The 19,766-nt window shown below is 38.4% G+C and overlaps 1 protein-coding gene across 8 annotated transcripts in view; it reads left to right on the forward strand.

Moving 5' to 3' along the window:
• The window catches only part of CEP97 (centrosomal protein 97), a 24,346-nt gene extending 7,238 nt beyond the window's left edge, over window positions 1-17,108 (forward strand). For 2 of the 8 annotated variants that reach the window (XR_015285045.1, XR_015285044.1), the window contains exons 2-12: window positions 2,197-2,339; window positions 3,274-3,432; window positions 3,836-3,937; window positions 4,406-4,519; window positions 5,255-5,421; window positions 6,575-6,739; window positions 8,473-8,606; window positions 9,113-9,884; window positions 10,902-10,977; window positions 11,712-13,144; window positions 15,598-17,108. Coding sequence is in view for 4 of the 8 variants with exons in the window: in XM_086883148.1 (XP_086739274.1) it covers window positions 2,197-2,339; window positions 3,274-3,432; window positions 3,836-3,937; window positions 4,406-4,519; window positions 5,255-5,421; window positions 6,575-6,739; window positions 8,473-8,606; window positions 9,113-9,884; window positions 10,902-10,977; window positions 11,712-12,425 (2,546 nt within the window). In the remaining 4 variants the exon portion in view is untranslated. Of the gene's footprint in view, window positions 1-195; window positions 850-2,196; window positions 2,340-3,273; window positions 3,433-3,835; window positions 3,938-4,405; window positions 4,520-5,254; window positions 5,422-6,574; window positions 6,740-8,472; window positions 8,607-9,112; window positions 9,885-10,901; window positions 10,978-11,711 lie in introns of those variants that run through there. The other 6 variants (XM_086883149.1, XM_086883148.1, XR_015285046.1 and 3 more) reach the window with 5 other exon arrangements.
• The last annotated feature ends 2,658 nt before the right edge of the window (window positions 17,109-19,766 follow it).

Genomic DNA, 19,766 nt, shown 5'->3' on the forward strand with positions numbered 1-19,766 from the left:
GTGCTGGGTGCCGGGGGGGCCGCGATGTTGGGGGCTGCGGGTCCCGAAAGGCGCTGTGACGCTCGGAGGGGCGTGGGGGGCTCGGCACCGCGGAGGCGGCGGCGCCCCCTCCTCTCGGGGTGAGGGGCCGGCTCGGCCGCTCCGCTGCCCCCGCTCCCTGCTGGCCCCTGAGGCCCCGCGGCCGTGGACGCGGCCGGGGTAACGCTGAGCGAGGGCGGTGGCGCGGGCAGCTCTTCCCGCCCTGAGGAGCGCCTCTGGCTCGGGGCAGGACGGAGCGGCTGTCCATCGTGCTGGAAGATCCCGCAGCCTTGTAGAACCTTTGTAGGCCAGGGTTTGACTGATATAGGGCCCGTTTTCACTAGAGGGGAGGGCTGAGAGGTCTTGGAGACAGCGCCGCTTCTGAGGGTGTAGTTCCTTGCTTCCTGCCAAACGAGAAATAAGCAATTTTGAAATGTTTTCCTGAGTCCTGAAAGCCTCTTAGCAAAATCTCGTTCCCCAGATATTATATCAATGAGTCTTTATAGAATGGAATGTATTTAGTGGGGTTATATATGCATATATAGTTCATGCTGTTATACTGACCTGCCACGCTTAAGCAAGCAAACTGAAGCTTGTTACAGGGAGGACAGACAACGTTGAAAGAGGGACCTGTTCTTCTCTGAATCTTGAAGGTGCTCATAAAGGATACCCCCAGACAAGGGAGACAACACCAGCACCCTATCTCGTTTAACACCACTGTGAAAACCTTTCTTTGTCTAGCATCGTGGAGAAGTGATTATAGCAAGTCTAACTGCAGGAATGTCTAGTTCAATAGAGAAGCAGGTGGATGATGTCGCCATAGAAATACAGGTTCTTTGCAAATGGTTGTGTGTATTAATTAGCAATTGGTTCATGTTATATTTGAATGCTGGAAGTCTATGAGAACTATGTGTAAAGCCACATTCCAAGTGGCCCGGTTTGAATGGGACACCTCGTTGCACATGAATAAAAGGATTATTCTTGCAATTCAGTACTGTGGGTCCTTGCCTTTCTGCTAGGTTGGAGGGGCCAGTTGTGAATTTTTGTAACAAACCCTTGGATGAATGAGCAGATGCAAAGTTTCTCTGTTCAATTAAAGTGACCAAGTGGTTGCAGAAGTGACTGCTTGAGTGAGAAACAAGTGGTACTTTCTCCCTGAATATGCAAAGACAGGAGTATGATGGTTGCTGGCTCTGCCTTGCTGCTCTCCGAAGCTCTTGGGGCAACCATGGATTTGAAAAAACAATGGAAATGTAATAAATGTCATCAGACATCTTCTTTTAGAAATGCATGTTCTCTAGCTGACAAAACAGTACATAAAAAAAGCTTGTCTCCATCCACAGCATAACTAAACTCTAAAAACCTGTAAAATGTAATATTAATATGTGCAGCATATTAGGGTGAGAACACTATTTGGGATATGTTGTTGAAAAAGGAAGCATTATTTACTGAACGGATATTAATAGAACAAGAAGCTCTACAGCGGTGTTTGTACACCAAATACACTGCAGAGGCTTAATGTATGAAAATTACTATGATTATCAGGTGTCACTTTGGGCATCCCATGATTCAAGCTCCCTATAGATGGCAAATGTTTGGCTTTTAACTTTATGTAGTCACCCTTTTTGCATGGAACATGTGAATTGTGCGTTGCATTAAGTAAAGGGTACGCTAGCCTATTTACAGTTTGTTCCCAATGCCCCCATTACTGTAGCGTTGCTGCGTGAATGGCTTCTTAGTTTAGATGGAATGCTTACACATAGTTGTCAAGCTGCTCAAAACTTAAATTTTCTGAAGGATTTTAAAATTTAGGTTCTTTTGAAATTTGGGGTTTTGAGGATCACACCTTTAAATTTAGCTACCAGAATTTTGCTGCATCTCACTTCAAAGGATCTGTTGTGACTTTCCCAGAATTCTGCCAGAGTTCTTAATTGGGACAGTGTTTGGTATGTGTATCTTCCAGTAACTGGATCAGTTACTCTTGAAGTGTTCAAACTGAAGTAATTTGCTTCAGTTTTATGTGGAAAACAATGTTAATCTGTTTTTCCAAATTATCTGCATTTATTATAAAACAAATCTATTTATCTTTTGTTACTTTTTCAGCACATGTTCTCATATATAAACTTTGTGGTGCTTTATTTTTATTTCTTGTGGTTTTTTTCAACTTTTTATTCTAAGGCTTGTTAGTCAACTGCTCAGGTCAAGGATTGCAAAAACTGGGTCCAACCTTGCCCTGTGATGCTGATACTCAGACTCTGATTCTGGACAAAAATCAGATCATTAAATTGGAACACTTGGAGAAATGCAAGAATCTGATGCAGGTCAGTGTTACTTGATTTGAAATTGTTATCAAGTGGTGCTATGATGTTTAGCCTCTTCTGCCTTCATGCCATATTATGTAATTGAAGTGAGCTAGACAGTTATTGTCTTCAGAGGAAAATAATGGATGGCTAACTAAAGTAGAAAGCTTTGTTTTCAGTGGTGGCCAGCAGTTGATAGTGGAGGAGAATTGTGAATTACCTGGATAACTAAAAATGAGCTAAATAAATCCTAATGGGGAAGGGACATCATAAGAACACTTAGAAAAGTCACTGATAACTCAAATTTTGATACCTCTTAGCTTTTGAGTACATGAGCTTTGTAGCCTTAAAAATAACTTTGTATTATCACTGAAACTGCTTCTGGAAGCTGCTTGAGTACTCCTACAGACCATCTACACTGAGTTGGCAGAGGTGGGGTTTGTTGCTACAACAAATCCTCACCACACTGCCAGCTTGGTGATCATGTTACAGAAGTGTATGTCTAGTCAGGATTTACCCTTTTAAAAGTTTGTGGTTCACAGTCCTGTTAGCACAGGACCTGTTTGAGAATTGTGTGAAATACATTTTGTCCTCTACCATATTGACAGTAAGTGCAATTTTACACCAGGAATGGGGCGACAGTTTGCACAATGAGTTGGCAATTCTGATATTAAAACCTTATTTTCATATGACACAATTCCTCATTCTTTTTCCTTTATTTAGCTACTGCTAGGAGAATTTCCTCTCAAGTTTGTGGAGTGAGCTGTGAGGACTTAGGTTCTTTGATCAGTAATTAATTTCCTGGCTCTTGGAGGTTTTTTGTCTGTGTTACTTACTTGAAAATTAAATATGTAAATTGCACAAATATCTGTTGGAGTAGATGTTTAACTACTAGAAGTAAAATCTTACTCTGTCTGCACAGTAAAAACAGATTCTTTTGTGTGTCTGTCCACAGCTGTCTGTAGCCAACAATCGTTTGGTGCGAATGATGGGTGTAGCAAAACTGACCAAGCTCCGAGTGCTCAACTTGCCTCACAATAGTATTGGGTACGTGGAAGGGCTGAAGGATTTGGTGCACCTGGAATGGCTGAATTTGGCAGGAAATAACCTTAAGGTAAAGTATTTAGTCTGTTGCATTAACCAGAATCTTGTGTTATAGAAATTTGGAAAATGCTATAAAGAAATCCGAGTATGTTTTGATTGGAACAACAGTGTTAATGTTTTGTGCCTACTGGCTTATGAAATAGAAGAGGGCAGCTTTTGAAGTAGAGTTGTCTAGGAAAAAATAAAAGGTTGATATCAAAATGAAATGAAAATAAGGAAGTGATCTTCAAAATAGGAAAAAAAATTACTGTCTTTTAAATACAGCCGTATTAAAATGTGGTTTTTATTTTGTGTTACTTAGCTAGTGTTTTTATCTTTCAAAAGAATTTATAGTTATTGATACATGGTTTTATTTAGTGGCTAAAAAAGAGTTATTGTGAGTAACTGACTTTTTTTTTTTTTTTCTTTTTTAGGTCATTGAACAAATCAATTCCTGTCTGTCACTTCAGCATCTTGATCTGTCAGACAATAACATATCTCAATTAAGTGACCTCTCCAAGCTTACCTCGCTGAAGGTAGATGTTATTCTATCTGTTTTCATCATTCTTTACATAAAGAAATTTGCTTTTAAAATTGCTGCCATTAGACATTGACTATTTGAACACTAGCTCTTTGAGCATTTTAATTAATTAACTGTAATTTTTAGAGTGAGGCAGGTAACAACTCTCTTCCTTGTTTTCAAATTGCAGGAGCTGAGGCAGGGATTTTTCTATAGGCACTCTAATGATTTTGATAAAAATATGGTGGTGATACCTTCTTCATAGCTCTTTGATTTCCTTTCTCCTATCATGAATCAAGACAAAACATACTGTTAACTCTTCTGGCATGCACACCATAGAGAAAAATGTTTCCAGATGCATTTTTTAGGAATTGTGACCAGAAAGCATTAATTATAATTCTTTAGCCTTTTTGTCAGGTGATGCCTGAAAAATAAATCTGTGGGTTTTGACCATTCATTTCATCACTGTATTTTTATTTTATAGACTTTGTTGCTACATGGAAATATTATAACTTCACTTCGCACCGCCCCTGTTTGCCTACCTCAGAGTGTGACTGTTTTATCTTTGGCAGAAAATGAAATCAGAGACTTAAATGAGGTAATTTATAGAAGATAGATCACCTTGTCTTTAGGTAGACTGAAAGAAAGATGTTGAACATTTTTTTTTGAGGTTGTAACTGAAAATGGGCTCTCCTCTTTGAAAGAACCCAGCTTTTAATAGTTTGTTTATATGTAAAAACCATGTTTACATTAGCTGCACAAGCTAGGTGGTATCTTTTGGAATTTAGTCTGGAAAGAAACTTAGCCTTTTTTCTGTTACGCTTTTTATATTATTCAGGGATGTTACTTTCAGGCCTGAATTCCTATCTTTTGTGGTTGTCTGAAAGTTGAAAGCTGAGCTGATTAACTGCTGCAGAGAGCTTCTGCAGCTGCTGTGTTTGGAACAGAGGTTTGAATTGCACTTGTTGCCACTGACCTATTTTTCAAACACTGTAAAAAGAACATTTTTTTTTTTCTTTATTTGTTTTCAAAGTCCAGCAACTGTTGTAGTAAACTGGAGTCATAGAGGTACTATACCTTTCTATACATAAAGCCCCATTTATGAATTTTAAAGAGAAGGTAATACTTTCCAAGGATTAAATAGCACTTACAGAAGAATTACTGGGAAATTGCAGTAGTTGATAGAAGGTCCTTTGTAGTTCTTTGTGTTCAAAAATCAAATGTGATTTTTGATTTATTTGTCATTCTGTTGTTTTGCATGAGCTGTCCAGCTGTAGCTAGGAGAAATGTGGTATGTTCTGTTCAGTTAACAAATGTATCTTGTTTTCTCGAGGTTTCTTTCCTAGCTTCTCTTCACCAATTGGAACAGCTGTCAATTATGAACAATCCATGTGTGATGGCCACACCTTCTGTCCCTGGCTTTGACTACAGGCCTTATATTGTTAGCTGGTGTCTGAATCTTAAAATTCTTGATGGATATGTGATTTCTCAGAAGGAAAGGTGATGTAATAGTATTATTAAATCTCTAAAATTATTAAATTAAGTTTGGCTAAGCATAAATTGCTTTAGTTAATTTTTTTGTCTTTTACACTGGAATTACTATGTCAGATCACCAGTTTGTTTAAAGAGAGGTATGAAGTTAAGCTGCTGTTTTGTTGCTCAGCTCACACAAATGCTTCCACAAAGCAAAACTCTGGTAGTAATTCATCAGTGGTCTGGTACCTTTTCTTTACAGCCTCTTTGGCTTTGTACAATGTCACAATCAGTAGGTGTTAAAGCTGTTGTCTTGGGGCAAGCCCAAATATGCCCTTATATAAAGAGCACGATTTTCGTGTACATTTCTAGATTTGGCTTTTTTTTGTTGTCAATTAGTTAAATATTATTTTGCTCAAATCACTTGTTATTGTATCACTGTGCTCATTGTATCACTAGGATATCTGCATGACAAAGTTCTTGACATCACAATGGTCCAAGCATAAACATTCTCTAGTATAAGCACATTGTAGTCCAGGGCATGAATATATTCTAGGAATTCATGTCCTTTTTTCCTTGATACTAAAATAAAAAAGGTGCCCTTTTTTGGTCAAAGGTAAACCAATTCTATTTCAGTCTCACCATAACATGTTATGACTTTCCTGAAAAATTGCCTGTTAGAATTCTTGAGTTTTTTTCATGACTGTGTATTAACTGTATTATTACATGTAGATGTATTATATTAAATTTTCTTGGGCAGAAATTAATTTAACTTAAAAACCACACTCGTTGAATACTTTTATCAAGATTTGCTTTCCTCGTCTGTTTTGTATGGTTTTATGAACTTCTCTGTTTCTGTGAAAGTGATGCTGATAAGTTCATTGAGACAAATGTGTTTTCAGTGCTCAAAGACTACACACAAAGCAAAGATTGTACAGTTTTGGACAAGTGGGTTTTTTTTATTTTATTTGTTTCATTGATGCTTAAGTGAGTGAATGTTTTATTCATTGCTCTGGTAATGACATTCCCAGTTCCTTTGGGCACTGCTCATGTTCCAAGTTTTGCTTAGATTCGTAGATTAGCTCTTGGGTACCCAAGAGGGAGACAGTAATGAAAATAGAGTTACTGGTTTTATGCCATTCATTAAAGGTTTTAAAACCATTTCCACCCTTCCTCACAGTTTGAAAGCAGAATGGCTCTACAGTCAAGGGAAAGGAAGGTCATACAGACCTGGGCAGCATGTTCAGCTAGTTCAGTACTTGGCTACTGTTTGTCCTCTCACATCTGCATATGGACTCAAGACTGAAGAGGATGCAAAACTGGAGAAAATACTGAGTAAGCAAAGGTGAGAATCTAGTTTTTTTCTTAGAGAATGTGAGAACATAATTATATATCTGATGTGTTAGTAAGATTTCATTTTAAGTATTTCAAAGTAACATTGAGGCCTGAAGATGAAAAGTGTAATGGAGGTATGGGATGTGGCCTAAATGGGTGTAAGAAGCAAGACAGCAGCAGGAGTGTTTTCCTGTTTTCTGGGCCATCTGAGGGAAAATTCTTTATATTTTTCAGTCTATGCTGAAGGTAATTTGTGTTAGAACTGTGATTAAAATAAACTATATACTGTGATTTTTAATTTTTTTTTAACCACATGAAAAATGATGAAAACTTCAAAGAGGAGCTTAACTTTTGTTCTAATAGTGAACGATGACTATTGTGGTACACTGGTGTATTATCCACTTTTTTGTTGCTGGGATGTTCTTTCTTGGCTTTAAAGTTAAGGTTGTCCTTTGTGGAACACTGTTCCCAGTGATGCATTTGTCCATCTGTATCTGGCTTCTGAGGTCTGTCAGCAGAGACCTCTGGAGAGCCTGCTGGTTCTGTCAGCAGTAGCTGTTTTGTTAAGGTCTGTGCAAAGTAGATGAGTAGAGTTATCATGCTGCATTTTTCGTCCATGTAAAGGTGAACTAATTTTGGTTAGAAGCCAGAATACATAACAATACAGGTTGTTCTATTCCCCAGGACCTATTGAGAAACTTTTGCAGAAAGAGCAGAAAATTAATCTCTCAGGAGCAGGCTACCTAAGTGGCATAGTGTGGTTAAAAACATAAGCGACAAAAAAAATGTGTTGTGGTTAGCAGAGGGGTATCTCATCAAAAGGGCCAGAAAGTTGGGAGTATCCGAAAGGAGTTACTGTCCACTTTGCAAGTGTGGATTGGTCTCCAGGAGGAAATTATAGAAATGTTGTAGCTACTTCTGAGGAGAAGGTGTAGTCAAGGCATCTTGACCTTGGAATCTCTAGCAAAGTATTCTGGCATTCACATATATCTGAGGAAAATTCAGGAAGTTCTTCTGCTAAATCTAACTCTTTAAAAATTAAAAAAACTCTCAACAGCCGAGGGAAAAAAAACCTAGCAGTAAAAGCAATCCCCCCAAATGCTCACCTGTATATATGCATTCCATATTTGATTTGTAGGACAGTTTAATCTCTGCCTCATGATCTTCTAATCTGGCTGGGCTTGAAACAACCTGTGTGTTCTCTGAGTTTGTAAAGGATGATTTTTTTTTTGTGGCAATATTTGTTGATTTGTATAATATTTGTTGATTTGATTTTGGGCCGTTAGTAACAAGAGCACCTATTCTTTGATTCACTGACTTTGAAATCTAAAAGTTACTCCCACCATTCCTCAAGCTCCTCTATACCTACACACATAATGTATTCCACATTAGACACTAAAAATATCTGCACACTTTCTTTGTGTGTAGAAATACCTTCTGGTTTTCATTCTGTAGTCAGAATTGCATGTTGGATTTTTCTCTTTTTTTTTAATTTATTTTATTTATTTCTGTACTTGTAATGAGGAAAGGAGGAAGGAGAGCAGGAAAAGACTGCAGTCTCCTGCTTTGTGACTAGTCCTGTTAGTGGCTTGTGCATATAGGAGTCTGCATAGCTAGTCTCATGTTCAGAATGTTTTGATCACTTGTTTATTCTGAAGTAGTCCATAGTTTCTTTTAGATGTTTTCTGTACAAAAGAAAGTTTAAAAGAAGCATAAAATTTGTTGTTGGCACTCTGTGCTTAGGCTCCACCAGAGGCAGTTGATGCATGAAAAACAAAATGAGGAGCCAACTACACCTTCTGTTCCCAGCAAAACAGTTCCAGTTGCTCATGAACACAGTGTCCTGGCCCAGCCATCACAGATGGTTCTTGAAAAGGGTAAGTGGTCTACTTACCTGTGATCTAACATGTGGAAATTAATATTTTGGTTTTGAATGTAGGTAACTTTATGGAAGGAATTTCAGAACAAAGCCCTGTTAGTGTTTTATATTATCGATCTTCGATTTTCTCAACTGAAGTTATACTTTGTTTCTAAAAAAATTCTGCTCCATGCTTATTTGTGTCTTGAGATGCTAGTAAGCTGGTTAGGTAAAAAACCCAACCCAGAAAACTGGAGTTACTACTTTGACTTTTCCATTTTATACAAGTTTATTCTCCTAGGAAGTGCAGTTTGTGCAATTTCCTGTACCCAGTATTTGCCAAGTTTGGATGTTACTGTGGTAACAGTGAAATAATAGTGTGGTGAAATAATGCTCATCATTACTAACATCTTGCCTACCCAGGTGCTAACTATCAAATCCAAATTGGGAATCCCTATGAATTAAACAAACTATTACTATTATTGAAATAATCTAACACTATAATGTGGCTTTCTGCCTATCCAGAACCTGTCATCAAGAGGAATTCTTGGGTTGGACCAACTGCAAACAATGATCATGCTTATGCAGAAAAGAGCACTTTTCTTCATGAGAGAAGCTTTCCCAAGGAGCTACACCTTGAAGATGTACAGACAGGTGAAGACAAACTAAACAGCAGCCTTCTATCCTCAGAGTCTACTTTCATGCCAGTTGCTTCAGGATTGTCTCCAGTGTCTCCTGCCTCAGACCTGAAGCTACCTGGAATCAATTTGGGCCTAGAAGATGATGATGATACTATGATTGAATGTGTGAGAGGTGTTAGTAGTAGGGAAACAACTAACAAGCAAGAAGCTTTGTCTGTTACAGGAGAGCAGCCTAATAGAGCAGCAGAAAGGGTGGAAACACAGGAGAATATCAAAGAGATCCTGCAGGTGCCTGCCCCTGATCCAGTAACAGCTGGCCTGGCTGCAAAGACTGGTAACTCTTTAGGGGCCTCTGAAGGCCAAGTTCTGCACGGTCACCCCAGCACCTCGTTAGGTGCTGAATCAGGAGTAAAAACTCTTTGTCCTGAGTGGGTGACAGAAGAAAGGTCTGGTTCACTGGATGTGCAAGGTGCAACACCAGGTGATCAAAGTGCAGCTGAACTGCAAAGGATGACTGAAGCAGCTACCAAGCTTCAAGCTTCCTGGAGAGGATTTTACACGAGGAACCACCATCCTCGAGCCAAGGAAGTGCGGAATGAAATTCGACTAAACAGAATGCAGGAGCACATCATTTGCTTAACAGCTGAAATAGAAAAGTAAGTTGAGATCATGCTGTGTGTTTTCAAGTCTGTATGGATATAACCATCATTCCAGAGAATTTCAGAACAGATACAGATGGGCCTTGATATAACTACTCACAGTAGAACCTAGCATCAGAAACATAAAACTGATTACATTATAGGATCATTTCCTGTTGGTAAACACAGTTTTGCATGTAGCTATTCATACTCTCAAAGTGCCGTCTCTAAGTGGACTGGGCTAGAACACATTTTTCTGTTCCTTTATTAGCAGGAGTTGCATATTTCAAAATAGAAATTGCTGAGTGGAATTTTTTTTTTACTTGTCTTCTTGCAATTAGAGTCTATAAATCAAGTGTCCATATTGAGAGTCATTCTTCTGTTGCTGGTGAAAAGAATTTCCTCTACCTTGTATGATCCAGTTTTAAAATGTGACTCTGTAATTGTTTCTGTTTTAATTTTTGATCCTGTAAATCCATGTTTGGAGAAGGTCATGGTCAAAGTTCCTCAATTTGTAAAAATTCTGGATTTACTTAATATCTTTCTGCATCAGGCTGGATCTGTCAGTCTGATAGGCTCTTTTTCTTCATTATCAGAAGTGACAAAAGTTCTGTGAATCGAGTGCTCAGAACCGCTAGAAACTCCCAGTGCTTACACATCATATTCTATCCATGTATCAGTGAGGACAGTATAATTTGAAATAAAGGAAGTACTATTTGGTGTAGGGAAAGGTGATAGTCATGCAGGAAAAAATAAGAACTCAGGTTCAGTTTACAAAAAGACACTTTATTGCCAAGTCAACAAATGTGCTGCAGTAAAAGGAAACAGAATTTAAATGTAACTGAAAAAGAAACTTCAAGTCAGCAGCTGGGTATTTATGGCAAGCCAGACTGCAGTAATTTCTTAATGTTAGGCTTTGTTGCAGCTTTCAAATGTGCTGTTATATAAGTAGGCATTTTTATGTATTCTTGTTGCTCTTGTTACCCAAATGTTGCTTATTTAAGCTACATAAATTTTGGATGTGTGTTCTTGCAGACTAAGAAAAGAAAGAGAAGAAGATAAAATGCAGAGGCTTGTACAGGAGGAAGCCGTCAAATTTCTTTGGAACCAGGTAAGTAATTTTAGTCGTCTTGTTTTTTTGCTTAAATGTGAATTTGGAATTTGAACCTGCTTATATGTGAATTTGCATTATTTCTTACTGTAGATCCTAAAGAGACAGTCAATATCGTTCAGTTTTTCCAGTGATGATTTGTGTGGTTTAATGAAGTCTTATTGCTGTGTTGTCTGCTATACTGATATTGTGGGGGATAATAACCTTCAGAACATTTGTGCAAGAACACTGGTTTTATTACTAAAGACTAAAGTGTGGCCTGGTGTGAGAAGGAAGACAAAACACAAGAAAAGCTAAATAAACATAAAACTGTGAAACATGATGTGACTGATAATACCTGTGGCAAATGAAATGATGTCAAGCTGTGTTGCTTGTGAACAACTCATTTTTGAAGCAGAGAAGTTATTAATACACCTTTTAATAAGCTTTTCTTCCAAAAATCAGGCTGTTTTCTTAAAAACAGATAAACCCTTTCTGGGTTTAAGAGCAGATTACTTTTTTTTCAGGTACTTGAACTGGGAGGTTGTGTGGTCTGTCAGTATTTGGCATGTAGGTTTAAAAGCCATGATTTCACAGTGGGAAGAACAAAATTTCCCTAAAGATACAGAAAACCTTTTGTTTGTCACTTAGTCTTGTATTTATACTAGAGCTTGGTTGTTGAATGCAAGAAATCCTCTAGAAATTGAAATACATATAGCTGCATTTCATAATGAATTTTTCTCTATACTTTGCAGGTTAGATCCCTTCAACAATGGCAGCTTTCAGTGATGCAGAATTTAGGTGGTGCTGGGATCCCTTCAGCCAGTACTTTAAGTTCATCTGAAGCACCTATTCAGCCATCCACAGTGGAGCAAGAAACCCCACCAGCCGTTAGTTCTGCTTTGCTCGTTCCAGCTAGTGAGGATGATCCTCAGGAAAAGTCTTCGCTGCAATTCCCAGATTCTGGCTTTCATTCTTCTGCGGCTGATCAGACTCATGCCAGTGACCTGTGTTGCTCTGAAAAGAGCTTAGCTGAAGGAACTGAGAGCTCCCTTTCAATGGAAACCATCAAACAATGTGGCAGTTGTGTTTTAGCATGTTCTTCAGATGCAGAGGATGGCCCTGGGGAGTGTGGGCGAAGTAAAGAGAGCTCTAGTAATGAGCAGGACAACGGACTGATACAACAGTACTTAAAATCTGTTCAGCAGCTGGAAGAGGCTGATGAAGACACAGATTGCAATGAAGAAATGGAGAGCAGCTGTCTACAAATCGCTGTGTCAGCAGAAAGCCAAGATTCTTCCTCTGACACGGTCTCTGTAGAGCTCCCTCAAGACACATCTTCCCCTGTCCGAGGTGAAATCTGTCAGACACCACCAGAAAGCTACAAACTGAATTCAGGAATAGTAGAAGGAAAGCCAACAGATTGTGATTCTTCGTTTCAGATGCTGCATGTTGGGATAGCTGTATAATAGGATCGTTTTCACAAAGGACTAGGGATTCCATTTCACTTTCTTTTTCCTGTTTATGTAAACTTATTTTTCATGTGTCCTGTTTCAGATTTTGACTCATGTTAGGAATTTATGTTGTAATTATTATTTTATTGATGTTGCTGAGGATTGACACTAACTATGCTAACCTGAAATCAGCAAAGTTCTCAGTGACAATCATTATGCACTTTATTTTCAAACATAAAACTGATATCCTAATAACTGGCCTCCATTAAATTAATTCTGAAAATTGAGGGGGTGGATGGTCGTGGTGGTAATGTTTGCTGTAAATTCACTTTGGTGAATGTGGTAGTTAAGTATTTGTTTGTTTTTTTTCCCAGAAAAGAAAGATTTAAGTTCTTATTTTGCAAGGAGAAGCAAACAATATTGGAAGAAATTGAGTCAATACAGGTAGTAAATCCTGTCATAGGCAGGATACAGCCTTCTGAGAAAGATGAAAAGTTGCTTTTCAGACTTCTTTTGACTTTAACAAGAGTAACTTGGTCTGTGTATCAAAGATGCATTCCAGAAAACCAGTGTCCGAGTCAGTGACTTTTTTATAAAAACTTGAAGCTGCTGGCAAGGAATTAGATCATTTACATACCCACTGAAACAAGGACTTACAGGAGAGAGACCTCAGGGAGCTTCAAACAAGCCTTGACCTTTGTTTGCCCTGAGGTTGAACTTCTGTGCCTTCTCAGGTAAGACTCAAAATGGAACCTGTAGCAGCCAGGACTAAATAAGAATTTCAGAAGGGCATGTGGTTTGGGAACATCATTTCCAAGACTGCCCTGCTGGGTTACAGCAGCAGACTTGGTGGTGTGTGTTTTTCTCCAAAAGGATGCTAATGTCCTTGTGGGATTTGGATTTTCATGGCTTTCAAGACATTAGTGCATTTGAAGGATCACTACTACTCCTATCTACAGGTATAAATACTAAAAGCAAATGTCATGACTTAAAACTATTTCCTGATATCTCTGTTGGGTTTTTCGGTTGTTTTTTTCCCCCTGCATGTCCAGTATTTGACATTTTAATTAGATCTGGATAAAAAGTTGTATTTCTACCCTGTTAGCAAATATGCTGAGATACCTAGACTTTGCTTTCCACTTAAACACTGGGAAAGCAGCAGGGTTTGTATCTTACCTAGCCATTGTTATGTTGGGTTTTTTAATGGAAAACGATCAGGTATCTTAGTGTACTTAAACAATGACAAGGGAAATCTGTTTTGCCATGTGATTTGTGATGGACACTAGTGAAATAAAAGTTGATGTTGTGATTTACAGGGGTCAGTTGCGTTTGCTGATGCTGCATTTTGCAATGTGTACTGGAAGGCCAGTGTTGCAGTAGTTTGCTAATGTTTAGTTCTCAGTTATAAAGACACATGCTTATTGTAATTCTCTGGATCCAGAGGTTAACTTCTGGTGCTATGGTGTCACTAAAACCTACTAGCACTCTTTTAAAATGACTCTTATGGCCATGTTACCATGTAAAATAATTTAGTTTTCGTGAAAGCTTTGGTTGCATGTCTGCTTTAGGTTCCAAGCTGAAATTTACCACTACTCAGGAGTTTGGTATGAGGCCAGTAGCTGCTTGGGGCCTCAAAATACCCTTTATTTAGAACATAAATGGTGTATTGGACTTATACCAGCCGTGTTCCCAGTGGTGAAGTTCACCTTGAAAGAATAAAGCTTGCCTCTGTGTATAGAGTAGCCATCATCTCTTTTTCTCCCACTCCAAAAAAGTTCTAGGGCACTAACTTCTCCAAAGAACTGTCTCTGCAGTCAGGCTGACCTCTGCCTGTGCCATGCATATATGGGAGCATTAAAGAAAACCCAGGACAACTGAGGTTCTTAATGTGCTGTCTTTCTAACTGAATGCAGTTGCAGCACTTTTGTAGCATGACCGCATTCATAGTTAGATCTTAGGGCACAGTTCTGCTTGGGTATTGAAAATGGCACAGGTACATTAATGTATCACAACATCTGATAACCTGGGCAAAGCAGTGTCTAGTCCACAGGATCATACTCTTGTCCCCTGAAGGTGCTGAACTTGGCTTTAAATCTGCCATGCTTGGGGATCTGTAGTTCATAAGACCTAGCTCTTTGAATGTCAGTATTCCATATAAAAACCCCCAAACTTCAAGGAGACTTTCTTTGGATTTTGAGAGAGGAATTATTTTAGTCTGTGAAACAGTTGTTGGATCTTGCACTCTGGAGGCAGTGGTCAGGTGTAATAACACAGTAAAAGTTCTCTTTCATGGCAGAGTGCTTTATTGCAAGACCTGGGAGAAACTAGACCACTGCCTGGAAAACAATGTTTTACTTACTGGAGATGCTGAGGGAGCATATGTATTTTGCTGTTTTGGATTGTCACTTTTGCTGCACAGTTAGAGGTGAAACAACTTTAATTTTGGAGTTGTCAGAAGGTTAAAACTTGGTTCAAGTAAATTTTTCATGGAAGCCCTAGATATTTCTTGACATTTCCTTTGTTATTAGGACTTGTAAGCACAAAGACAAGGCAACTTTAACTAATGCTGAGGTCAGCTGTTGTTCTTATTAATGTGTGTAACCTGTATATCCAAAAATGGTTTTATGCAGGTACAGTGAAGCATGTACTGAAAAATACTCAGCTTTATCTTACTTTTTTTGGGAAACAGTGAAATACTAGAATTTTTTTTTCTAATGTTCTAAAAAGTATCTTGCATGTGTAGAAGATGAGTTGCCTAAATAGAGAAATCAAAGAATGGTGAAGTTTTGGATTAGTTTTTACAGGGTTAAATGTAATTAGTTTGTATATACAGAAAATATTTTCATCCTGATCATTAAAATACATACAGGGAAAGTCATAATGAGGGATACAGTGGAAAAATAAAGAATAAAACTGGATGTATACTTAAAAATTGTCTTCTTTCAGCCCTGTTTTGAGCTCTCAACAAATCATGATGTGGAAGTGTCATAGTTTAATATGTGGTTTAGCATTTGCTCATCTTTGTTTAAGTAAGTTTCCTTAATCTAGGTATGTAATATTCTTTTAGCTGGAAAGGGGTGCACAGTTTTCCTTTGGAGGTGATGAAAATTTCATAAAGGAATTGGAAGGCCTAAAACATACCTGAAACTTTCCTGTGTTAATATTGTATTCTTTCCTTGTTCAGCAGAAGAATGTACTTTGTAGAAGAAAAGCTTATCTCTTGTGTTTTGTCCTGGGCTGATCCTCCAGTGTTAGTGGGAGAGATAACTTGGTTATTTGCCCGGTAATGTTGCCAGCTCTGCCGTGAGTACAGTTCAAATGCTTCTTTAATTTGCTTCTGAAAAATCAGATAAATATAGCTCAGACTATTTAAACTGCACCACACAAGTAGTTTTGCCCCAAATGAGATAGCTGGCACATGCAAGCCTATTTTCACCTAGTCTGTAGCAGAAATGACTCTTTTGCCTCTTTACTGAAAGCTGAGACAAGTAGTTTCATATACCATAAAGCAAGAGGGCATTAAGACTGCAAATTTTGCTGCTTCTGAACTACAAATGTCCTTCAGCAAATACTTGAGAAAGTCCTTGCTAAACTAAATTGCAGAAGCCTAACAGTTGTTGATAGTTAAGTTTCCTAAACAACCATAGGTTCTACTATTTGCATGCAGCAGTTTAAATAATGCACTTAGCAGCCAGTCTCTATAAAAAAAAAGTCTGTTTTTTTCTGAATAATTGTATTTGAGCTTGCAAAACTGTTCCTGTTTTTTAATGGATTTGTAAATATCGTCTGAAGAATTCCAATTTTAGTTTCTACTTGTAGCAGGTTATCTGATGAACAAAAATGGAATATATGTACCTTTCAGATTACCTGGGTAATTTTTTCTGCACTTGAAATTCTAGTGTGTCTCACACAGATACACTTTTTCGTGAGAGGATAAAATTGTAGCAGCTAGGGGAGACTGATTAACAATAAAATGTAAAAACTGGTCAGTTCCCCTGCTATGGAAAATACACTTTTTTTTTTTTTCCCCTCTCCTGTTGTATTAACTTCCCCCCCATCCCTCCCTTGACAGCTGTGCCACCCAAATAAGTATGCATCAAGTATTCATAAAGTCTTTCAAAATGTCTTCTTTTAATAGTTATACTTTTTTTCCCCCCCCAGATTGGCTTTCTAGGACAAGTTACTGAGAAACACTTGCTTTCTATATGCCTACCAAAAAGTTGGGACTCTGTCTATTTTTAAATGTTTTCTTTGTCAGTAATGAAAAGAGCATAGGATCCCTTTCTTGCAAAAACATAAACCAGTATTTATCAGGAAAGGTGCTTTATCTCTTGGAAAGTGCCGTGCCAAATTTTATTGTACAAGAACTCTCAGTAAGAATCTTTTTTTCTGCCTTTATTACGTTTATAAGTATATGGGCCAAATTCATTTGTAGCATAATTCTACTGAATTAAATTTTTTGAGACTTTCACAGGCATATTCTACCTCTAAACTAGAATTTGAGAAAAAGGAACAATTTGGTGTTGATTTGTCTTTCTATTTCTTGCTGTTTTCTGTGAAGAATGGTGGGTGGTTAAATTGGTACAGTTAATATATTTTCTATAAGTGTTTACATTTTGGATTTATTGTTTCTTAAGTATTTTGTTTGTATCTCTGAGTTTCGAATTTTAAATAAATGATTTGTACATTTATTGAAAATTTTAAGGTGTACCTTATATTGACTCTTATGGCTATAGTCATAATCTTAAGATTGGAGGGCTCTTTTGGACATGGGAAGCTCAGGAATAGAAAGCAAGTGATGACAAGGTAAGCACTGGCATTCTTTACTTGGTACAGCTGAGATATCTGATGGCCACTGTTGCAGCTAGTAGGACAGTAAGTGTTGTAGGGTACATGAAATGAGTTTGCCAATGACTCTGAAATTCATCTTCATGATTTGCAGTCCTTAGTTTCTGTTGCTGGCTTTCTTTCGTGTTCTTAATTACCTGTTGTGTTAAAATATTTAATTTAGATTTGATACAGTATTCTATACAGAGTTTTCTAGAGAGAGAATTATGACTAAGGGCTTATCAAGAGAAACACAATTGCAATGCGTGGTGTTGTCTCTTGACTTAGTCAGATATCTGCTCTGTTTTTAAACAAACAAATTAATTAAGCATCTTTCAGGCTTTAACAAGAAGAAACAGTTGAGGAGTTCAGACATACAGGAAAGTCATGTTTTACTGTGACACAGTTCTCTGAAAGGTAAAAACAAAAAATACAATAAAAAAACTGAAAAAAGAAAGCTAACTTTGTTTTCACTCAGCTTGTAACACATGGAGGTTAGTGGACATTCTTAATTCTTTACTATGATTTTCTACTTCATCACACCAAAGAAAAGATTTTTTTTAAGTGGGACTCTTCTGGCTCTTCTGTGAAGATATTTACTGTGAGGGTGGTGAGGCACTGGAACAGGTTGCCCAGAGAAATGGATACCTTGATGTATTCAAGGCCAGGCTGGATTGGGCATTGGGCAATCTGGTCCAGTTTCCTGCTATGGGCAGGAACGTCCCTGCCTATGGCAAGGGAGTTGGAACTAGGTGATCTTTAAGCTCCCTTCCACCTCATTCTAGGACTTTATTTAAAAGTAAAAAATAGGCATAGCTAAAGTAACTTCAGGCCTGAAAAGAGCAGTTCCTTTTTCTTTTAGAGTCAAGACCTTAAAGCTGTACTAGTAAGTTTAAATGCTGTGTGTTGTAGGGATAGTAACCATAGCACCTCAGGAACTCAGGTTGAAGGGCCCTCTTGTCTCTGGCTTTTATTCATATTTGTAATAAGATCAGACATTAAAATCTTTGGCTAGATTTGGAAAAAAGGCATGGCTAGTGGATGGGCCCATTTTGTTCAAATGGAAATAGTTAATTTTATGGGCTGAAATCCTTATCTATGCTAGGACATATTGTGTGCCCCAGCCCACTTGTTAGTGTGGTGGTGTGAGAAGCAGGAAAGCCCTTGGCTCTGTAAGTACTGCTCAGTAGTAGCTAAAACTAAAGCCCTATGTTATCACATTGTTCCCAGCACAAATCAAAGACCTACCATAGTCACTGTGAAGAAAATTACCTCTATTCCATCCAAAGCCAATATAGCTGCTCTTTCTGATATGTGGAAGAAGATATCACCAAGGGAAAGAATATCAGAAAATTGTGTGCAGGATGCCCAAATCAAACAAGTCATCACCTCTGACTTCTACGGTGCTTTAAATTGTGAAAATTGAGAAGCCCATGATCATAAAGAATGCTCTGGAAAATGTAAAATCTGATGTATTTAGAGTGTTCATGTGTTGGACTGAAAGCAATAAAAAAAAAAAGCATTAGAAAAGCCTAAACAATTCTCAGACAGTGTACTGCTGTGAGGAGCAGCAGTCCAGCAGTCAGGGCTCTTTGCTTGGCATTGTGCTGAACTGCATTCAAGCAGCAGCCTTTGGGAAATTTCCTATCCATTGTTACACCAGCTGAAGCTACCCAGTCCCCTGAGCATTTGCAGCATGTTTTCTGGTATGGGAAGTACGTGGAAGATGTGCTGAGCAGGTTACCACTGCTTATGCCTTAAAGTCTGTGTGACCTGGGGAGAAACAGGAGACACTGGGAAACTCTACAACAGAATTCACTTTTCTTCTTTACATCAGTAGTTCCTACAGCCCCATCAACCTGAAGTTTAGGGGAAATACATGTGATATTGGAGTGTTTTCAAGACTGGCTCTCCAGCTGTCTTGTATTGTTGAGCTTGCCAGGATAGAGTTCATGCACTTGTCCTTGCTTGCTCATTCTCAAGCTCAGTAGTTTTGCAGCAGATTGGCTTTCCTGTTGGTCTTATTTTTTGGCTTTACTCACAGATACTGAAATTTTTAAGCACATGAACTAGGTATTATTTTACTAGTAGGACATGTAAGCTACCTTTCTCTCACCTGCTTTCTCATATTCCTAGCTGCCTGATGATTCCCTTCCTTTGGTGTAGCAGTGTCAAACTGGCAGTATCCACTCTGGGCAGCCTATGGCTGAGATGGCTGTGGCCATGTCCATTGTCTGGTACAGAAATAGAATGGGAGACCAGGAAGAGTTTCTCTTAGTCCCAAAGGGGAGCAGAGCCACCTGGAAGAAATGGAAAGCTGCGTTCCCTTCTGCCTCTCCCTGGAGTGGGGATGCAGCACAGCTGCTTGAGGCAGGTTCATGGAAAGGCTGAATGGCACCTATAGGAAAGCTTCTGTGTAACCTTTTGGAAAAGGAGTTGAGGAAGCAGCAAGAGGATTCTTCTAGCAAAAGCATTATCCCTTTACAAGCATTAGATGATGTGAAAACCATCTGGATGGCACCAGGTCAG

The sequence above is a fragment of the Cyanistes caeruleus genome, chromosome 3 (assembly GCF_971803275.1).
Source record: "Cyanistes caeruleus chromosome 3, bCyaCae1.hap1.1, whole genome shotgun sequence".
Taxonomy (NCBI): Eukaryota; Metazoa; Chordata; class Aves; order Passeriformes; family Paridae; genus Cyanistes; species Cyanistes caeruleus.